The sequence below is a fragment of the Oncorhynchus nerka genome, linkage group LG18 (assembly GCF_034236695.1).
Source record: "Oncorhynchus nerka isolate Pitt River linkage group LG18, Oner_Uvic_2.0, whole genome shotgun sequence".
NCBI lineage: Eukaryota > Metazoa > Chordata > Actinopteri > Salmoniformes > Salmonidae > Oncorhynchus > Oncorhynchus nerka.
In genome coordinates, this window is record NC_088413.1 from 60439859 (window position 1) to 60448479 (window position 8621).

At 45.8% G+C, this 8621-nt stretch overlaps 1 protein-coding gene across 1 annotated transcript; it reads right to left on the reverse strand.

The window, feature by feature from the left end:
• Nucleotides 1-3181: 3181 nt before the first annotated feature.
• Nucleotides 3182-6935, reverse strand: LOC115145380 (actin, alpha cardiac muscle-like). Its single transcript, XM_029686900.2, has 9 exons — nt 6827-6935; nt 5621-5771; nt 5326-5454; nt 5077-5187; nt 4883-4967; nt 4318-4479; nt 3979-4170; nt 3697-3878; nt 3182-3574 (listed from the first exon to the last, which is right to left on the reverse strand). The coding sequence occupies exons 2-9, from the start codon at nt 5747-5749 to the stop codon at nt 3431-3433; spliced, it is 1134 nt and encodes a 377-aa protein (XP_029542760.1). The 5' UTR covers nt 5750-5771; nt 6827-6935; the 3' UTR covers nt 3182-3430.
• Nucleotides 6936-8621: the final 1686 nt, after the last annotated feature.

The following is an 8621-nucleotide window of genomic DNA, read 5'->3' on the forward strand; positions in this document are numbered from 1 at the left end:
GCAAGTAGAGATACTGGGGTGCAAAGGAGCAAGATAAATAAATAACAGAACCGTCCAGAGAAGTGATGCTGGACGGGCGGGCAGGTGCGGGCAGCGATGGATTGAAGAGCATGCATTTAGTTTTACTTGCATTTAAGAGCAGTTGGAGGCCATGGAAGGAGAGTTGTATGGCAGTGAAGCTCATCTGGAGGTTAGTTAACACAGTGTCCAAAGAGGGGCCAGAGGTATACAGAATGGTGTTGTCTGCGTAAAGGTGGATCAAAGAATCACCAGCAGCAAGAGGACCATCATTGATGTGTACAGAGAAGAGAGTCGGCCTGAGAATTGAACACTGTGGCACCCCCATAGAGACAGCCAGAGGTCCGGACAACAGGCCCTCCGATTTGACACACACCCAACTCTATCAGAGAAGTAGTTGGTGAACCAGGCGAGGCAATCATTTGAGAAACCAAGGCTGTTGAGTCTGCCAATAAGAATGTGGTGATTGACAGAGTCGAAAGCCTTAGCCAGGTCGATGAATACGGCTGCACAGTAATGTCTCTTATCGATGGCGGTTATGATGTCGTTTAGGACCTTGAGCGTGGCTGAGGTGCACCCATGACCAGCTCTGAAACCAGATTGCATAGCGGAAAAGGTACGGTGGGATTCGAAATGGTCGGTAATCTGTTTGTTAACTTGGCTTTCGAAGACCTTAGAAAGGCAGGGTAGAATAGATATAGGTCTGTAGCATTTCTGGTCTAGAGTGTCTCCCCCTTTGAAGAGGGGCATGGCCGAGGCAGCTTTCCAATCTTTGGGAATCTCAGATGATACGAAAAAGAGGTTGAACAGGCTAGTAATAGGGGTATTGAGATAAACTTTTGTTATTGACCAAATACTTATTTTCCACCATAAAAGAACAGGGCTCCGGGCAGCCGAGCGGAAATGGAGGAAAACTCGCCTCCCTGCGGACCTGGCATCCTTTCACTCCCTCCTCTCTACATTTTCCTCTTCTGTCTCTGCTGCTAAAGCCACTTTCTACCACTCTAAAGTCCAAGCATCTGCCTCTAACCCTAGGAAGCTCTTTGCCACCTTCTCCTCCCTCCTGAATCCTCCTCCCCCTCCCCCCTCCTCCCTCTCTGCAGATGACTTCGTCAACCATTTTGAAAAGAAGGTCGACGACATCCGATCCTCGTTTGCTAAGTCAAACGACACCGCTGGTTCTGCTCACACTGCCCTACCCTGTGCTCTGACCTCTTTCTCCCCTCTCTCTCCAGATGAAATCTCGCGTCTTGTGACGGCCGGCCGCCCAACAACCTGCCCGCTTGACCCTATTCCCTCCTCTCTTCTCCAGACCATTTCCGGAGACCTTCTCCCTTACCTCACCTCGCTCATCAACTCATCCCTGACCGCTGGCTACGTCCCTTCTGTCTTCAAGAGAGCGAGAGTTGCACCCCTTCTGAAAAAACCTACACTCGATCCCTCCGATGTCAACAACTACAGACCAGTATCCCTTCTTTCTTTTCTCTCCAAAACTCTTGAACGTGCCGTCCTTGGCCAGCTCTCCCGCTATCTCTCTCAGAATGACCTTCTTGATCCAAATCAGTCAGGTTTCAAGACTAGTTATTCAACTGAGACTGCTCTTCTCTGTATCACGGAGGCGCTCCGCACTGCTAAAGCTAACTCTCTCTCCTCTGCTCTCATCCTTCTAGACCTATCGGCTGCCTTCGATATTGTGAACCATCAGATCCTCCTCTCCACCCTCTCCGAGTTGGGCATCTCCGGCGCGGCCCACGCTTGGATTGCGTCCTACCTGACAGGTCGCTCCTACCAGGTGGCGTGGCGAGAATCTGTCTCCTCACCACGCGCTCTCACCACTGGCGTGCCCCAGGGCTCTGTTCTAGGCCCTCTCCTATTCTCGCTATACACCATGTCACTTGGCTCTGTCATAACCTCACATGGTCTCTCCTATCATTGCTATGCAGACGACACACAATTAATCTTCTCCTTTCCCCCCTTCTGATGACCAGGTGGCGAATCGCATCTCTGCATGTCTGGCAGACATATCAGTGTGGATGACGGATCACCACCTCAAGCTGAACCTCGGCAAGACGGAGCTGCTCTTCCTCCCGGGGGAAGGACTGCCCATTCCATGATCTCGCCATCACGGTTGACAACTCCATTGTGTCCTCCTCCCAGAGCGCTAAGAACCTTGGCGTGATCCTGGACAACACCCTGTCGTTCTCAACTAACATCAAGGCGGTGGCCCGTTCTTGTAGGTTCATGCTCTACAACATCCGCAGAGTACGACCCTGCCTCACACAGGAAGCAGCGCAGGTCCTAATCCAGGCACTTGTCATCTCCCGTCTGGATTACTGCAACTCGCTGTTGGCTGGGCTCCCTGCCTGTGCCATTAAACCCCTACAACTCATCCAGAACGCCGCAGCCCGTCTGGTGTTCAACCTTCCCAAGTTCTCTCACGTCACCCCGCTCCTCCGCTCTCTCCACTGGCTTCCAGTTGAAGCTCGCATCCGCTACAAGACCATGGTGCTTGCCTACGGAGCTGTGAGGGGAACGGCACCTCAGTACCTCCAGGCTCTGATCAGGCCCTACACCCAAACAAGGGCACTGCGTTCATCCACCTCTGGCCTGCTCGCCTCCCTACCACTGAGGAAGTACAGTTCCCGCGCAGCCCAGTCAAAACTGTTCGCTGCTCTGGCCCCCCAATGGTGGAACAAACTCCCTCACGACGCCAGGACAGCGGAGTCAATCACCACCTTCCGGAGACACCTGAAACCCCACCTCTTTCAGGAATACCTAGGATAGGATAAAGTAATCCTTCTCACCCCCTCCCCCCTTAAAAGATTTAGATGCACTATTGTAAAGTGGCTGTTCCACTGGATGTCTTAAGGTGAACGCACCAATTTGTAAGTCGCTCTGGATAAGAGCGTCTGCTAAATGACTTAAATGTAAATGTAATTTGCAAATAAATTCATTAAAAATCCTACAATGTGATTTTCTGGATTTTTTTTCTCATTTTGTCTGTCATAGTTGAAGTGTACCTATGATGAAAATTACAGGCCTCTCTCATCTTTTTAAGTGGGAGAACATGCACAATTGGTGGCTGACTAAATACTTTTTTGCCCCACTGTATGTATCTTAAAAAATAGTCTACTAAATGCAATCAATCAGTCAAAGGAAAATATGAATACCAAAAATCGTATTTACTTTTTCAAAATTCAATATTTCTATGCACATTTCAGATAGATATATAGATTAATAGATACATTGATTAAAGTTGGCGTATGGCATCTTGATAGGCCTATAACAATGCCGAAAACAGTTTAGAACAAATGTACTTAAAAGGATCTATTTTTATTACAACAGTACATGTATATACAGTAAACAACACAGTATGAATGTATGGGTGAAGGGGGGGGGGGGAGTTGATTGTTTAGAAGCACTTCCTGTGGACAATGGAGGGGCCTGCCTCATCGTACTCCTGCTTGCTGATCCACATGGCCTGGAAGGTGGACAAGGAAGCCAGGATGGAGCCACCGATCCAGACAGAGTACTTACGCTCGGGGGGAGCGATGATCTAGAAGATAAACAGAGTACAGGGAATTGCTTAGTTTCACGTAGACCCACTGTAAATCGGAACATGACAATTAACTTGATGGTTAACTTCATGAAGGTTAACATGGCGGGATTGTCCCTCACCTTGATCTTCATGGTGCTGGGGGCCAGGGCTGTGATCTCCTTCTGCATACGGTCAGCAATACCAGGGTACATGGTGGTACCACCAGACAGCACATTGTTGGCATACAGGTCCTTACGGATATCAATGTCACACTTCATGATGCTGTTGTAGGCGGTCTCATGGATACCAGCAGACTCCATACCTGGTAGAAGACATTACAGAAGTCCATTAATTGACACGGCAACACAATACACATTGTATTGCAACCATAATGCATAATGCTTACTGTAGGTGTGACTTACCAATGAAGGAAGGCTGGAAGAGGGTTTCTGGGCAACGGAAACGCTCATTACCAATGGTAATGACCTGACCGTCAGGAAGCTCGTAGCTCTTCTCCAGAGAGGAGGAGGAGGCAGCGGTGGCCATCTCATTCTCAAAGTCCAGAGCCACATAGCATAGCTTCTCCTTGATGTCACGCACAATCTCACGCTCAGCTAAGGGGGGCACGTTTCAATGATGAGAGGGAGAACATTTACAGAACTGCACAGCAAGAGATCGCTCTAAACACACAGAAATTACAATAATATAAAAAATGAGGCATAACGTCATTGACAGAAGTTAGCTCTCCTACACATCCTTACCGGTGGTCACGAAAGAGTAGCCACGCTCTGTCAGGATCTTCATCAGGTAGTCTGTCAGATCGCGGCCAGCCAGATCCAGGCGCATGATGGCGTGGGGAAGAGCATAACCCTCATAGATGGGGACGTTGTGGGTCACACCATCACCAGAGTCCAGCACAATGCCTATAGGGAGCAGACAAGGCACGCTAGTCAGTCAGACATGACTGACAGGAATGACTGACAGGAATGGTCGGCTGTTATATGGGAATCACTCCAAGCATTTGTCACATCATAAACAAACAATGCCGCTGACATCAATGGCTACAGGTGTGCCACACACCCTGCCAAACAGGGATTAACATGTCCTTGACAACAGAGGAACAATTCATCTAGCTATCTCTGACAACTAAACAGCTCACTTACTCAACACTATTGTTATTCGTGTACATCACCTTGATTTGAGCTGTCTCCTGTTGTTATGTTGACCACTAATGTGTGGAAGCGACCTACATATTGTATCAGTAATATAGCAACTATCCATGGTTGACATTGGTACATATAAAAGGCAGTGTCCTGGAATACTGACCGGTGGTACGACCGGAGGCGTACAAGGACAGGACAGCCTGGATGGCCACATACATAGCAGGAACATTGAAGGTCTCGAACATGATCTAAAACACAAGAATAAGAGAGACATTTCAGAAGTTTGCTGGACTGTTATGCTCTAACAGAAGACGTGGATTTGAAATACAGTGGGGGGAATAATGGAGTTAAAAGTACCTGTGTCATCTTCTCTCTGTTGGCCTTTGGGTTTAGGGGAGCCTCTGTCAGCAGGGTGGGGTGCTCCTCAGGGGCCACACGCAGCTCATTGTAGAAGGTGTGGTGCCAGATCTGCAAGGATACGAAAGAGTTCCCTGTTTATTATGTTATTATGCTGCATGTGTTTATCTTGCTCTCTAGTCTTGTGCCAAAGTCAATGCCAAAACTCAGCAAGATGTTGTAAGAAGTGTGTAGTAATTTAGGACCCACCTTCTCCATATCGTCCCAGTTAGTGATGATGCCATGCTCGATGGGGTACTTCAGAGTTAGGATACCCCTCTTGCTCTGAGCCTCATCACCTACATAGCTGTCCTTCTGACCCATACCCACCATCACACCCTGGATGAGAAAGAAGAGAGGTTAGGAGTGACACAATCATCACTGTAGCCTAGATGACAGACTGCATACTAACATACTGCACCCTTTTTGACAGTTTCCCCCTATAAATGTGTGTCCGTACAATGACACAATCTATGCCCGCCCCAGTTACATTATGGTACAGTACCTGGTGACGGGGCCTTCCAACAATAGAAGGAAAGACTGCACGGGGAGCGTCATCTCCGGCAAATCCAGCCTTGACCAAGCCAGAGCCATTGTCGCACACAAGGGCGGTAGTCTCGTCGTCGTCACACATGGTTAGGCTTTACTGGGATGGTCTGTGTGTGACAGAGAGACACAGGGGTGAGACTGAGTGGTGGGAACAGCTGCACCCCCCCCACCATTGAAAGAATTTCAAGCAAGCCTATCCTAATTGGTTTGTTCACAGCCACAGATTTATTACTGTACTGACATGAAAAATGTTCGCATCCGATATACAGCATTTTTTTTGTCTTTTGGAATAATATATTTATTTTACTACTATAGTCAAATTCGTACAACTTGTCTTATAACTATTTTGAAAATGTTATCAATTCCTTGTATTTCAAATATCAGCTATCTACAATGTATCCCATGTTATTTTTGTCCCAAACATGTTGTGAAGTTACTGATACTATGTATCAGCTGTCATGATTGTTCCTGGGACATTATAGGGCTGCCTAGGTAGCTCCAAAAAGGGGCATATCAGTGGAAGCAGGAAGCAAGACCAGCTATCTATTTTAAGCTCCACCCCCTGGCTGCTCCATGCACAGCTACACCAAGTGCCACATTGACCTCCATGGATCCCTATCTGGAACTATTTCAGACATGGGAGAGTTGGAGCCAACCCAGAGGGCAGCTGTCGGCACATTGTAGCACCTCTGTTTACAGCATGGCTCCTTGCTCCATCTGCCTATAATGGCTTCATTCATTAGACACAATTTAGTTCTGTCTCAATGTTCCTGACCAAACCAGCGTTGGTCAGTGTATCGGTAACTGTTATTATACTAAGTTATTACACTGTATTTGCCGGGACCCTCCCCACCAACACCTGATGATAAATCATTTATTTCTGAATAGCTGAATGTCTTGTATTATTTTGGAGCGATAGCATGAATCCATTCCAATAAGCAGTTACTTCAGTTTGAAGTGTATTTCAAGTTCATGCTTCAATAAAGCTACAAACAACCCATCCAGGTAGAAAACACTATATCATCCAATGTCAGAGACCAGCTCTGTCTGGTCAGCGCCAGGTTAAGATGTACTCAAATAACTAAAATGTGGACACTTAGTCCCCACAAAGTCTCATGTTTTCCATAGAAATAAGTAGTAATATACAGAAATATGCACTCACCAAGTTGTAGCGCAAGACTGATGCTTCCACTGGGACAAAGGAGGAGGGTGAGAGGACCCCTTAAATAAGAGTGGGGTCTGGGGACCAGGGGTGGAGCCTGGAGTTCACACAATTCCAAATAAGAGCTGCTAGAAAAAAGGAAAACGACCTACAAGTCAAATTATGCGATTGGTTGAGATGGAACTCCTCAAAAATGGTGAGATGCTTCCTGAGAAATGCCAGACTGATATGCTTTAGAGATGAGAATTGAAAAGGGAATGTTTTGTTTTATTAAGATGTCTGGGTGTTACAAAGGTGTCAGACCATTAAAATGCAATTACAATGGTCTTCTTTATTTAAATACTTTTCTGCAGGTAAAGCTTTAATTTAAATTGTATTTTTTTTTTACAAACAGAATAGTTTAATTATAGCAAGTTCAGTGCATCCATTTGACACTAAAGAATTCTGAATCAAGGTTCTGATCAGTCATGATTTCTGAAATCACACAAAAATGTGCATTGGTCATTGTAAATTTAGATTGATGGTGTTGTTGTTTTAAAGGACAGGGTTTGTGAGAAATCTGAAAAGTGATTAAGACATTTACTGAAATTGTACATCATACAATTCTCTCGAAAAACATTGAGCAGATGTGTCACAGTGTTTTCGTTGACACTCACTAGGTAAGAGCGGAAATAGTAGACTTGCGGGCCTTGTTAAGGAGATGAAAAAGAGAGGCTTTGGTCCAGTCGGTAAAACACTGTATATGTCAGTGGGCCAGGCTGCTGCTGGAATGTGAGCTGAGCCACTAAATGTGGTGAACAGCTGAGGGTTATGACGTCTCGTCCTTCTTCCGAGCTGGCGGTCTGACTGGTCTGCGTCCACCGTGCTGATCCCTGATTGGTCCTGCTCTCTCCTTTTAGGGTCATGGTGTGTAACAGGTGTCGTTAATGTCCATCCAGTGGGGTCCCCCCTTGTTGAGTTTGCAAACTGAGATCCTTATTCGTCCCACCCCCTTCAACAGCCTTTATTTTTTCTCAATGTACCTTATGAGGAAATAGAGTCTTTCAAGTTTCACCTTTTCAAATGTATTGAGAAAATCAATCACCTATTGAATGATCCAAATGATTATTTTCTATAACACGTTTTACCCATATTACTGAACTGAGCACTATTGGCACAGTGCATTATCAATGGCAGTCGTCCATCTGATGTTGTCAGGTATATTTGGACTTGTAAGGCAGGTAGAACAGACAGGGGACACTGTAGCAGACTCTGTTAGTTTATATCCACGGCTGGATTATATGAGAGCATTTTTCCCTCTAGGCTGTCCCACTGGATGTTAGGCCTGCCTATTTATAGGTGTTACTTTCTCTCTATGTCCACAGATAGATAGGTGTTGGATGCTATGGTTTAGAATTCCATTGCCGTGTAATTATGTTCTTCTGCCAGCCAATGAGTGATGGGAGTTAACAGTTAAACTGACACGGATGTTATCTGAAAGATCCTTTTCAGAATCTCACACAACTCAATGTCACACAGCTTGTTCTGAGCATAGGCATCTCTTTGAACTCTCTTATCACACCCAGAGCCTTTTACACCAATAACGTATACCATTGAATATCTGTTATAATTTTTTTTTACCAGAATATTTTTTTTTTATTACGGCCTGTTTTCCCTACTTAGCCGCTCGTTCTCCTCATCACCATAATCAATATTTAGTCACTTGAGACAGGAATTATTGGCCTTGATAATTACACAACAAATTGTGATTGCAAATTGTGGTTGATAATAAAGAAGTCAGGTGAACAGATGTGTG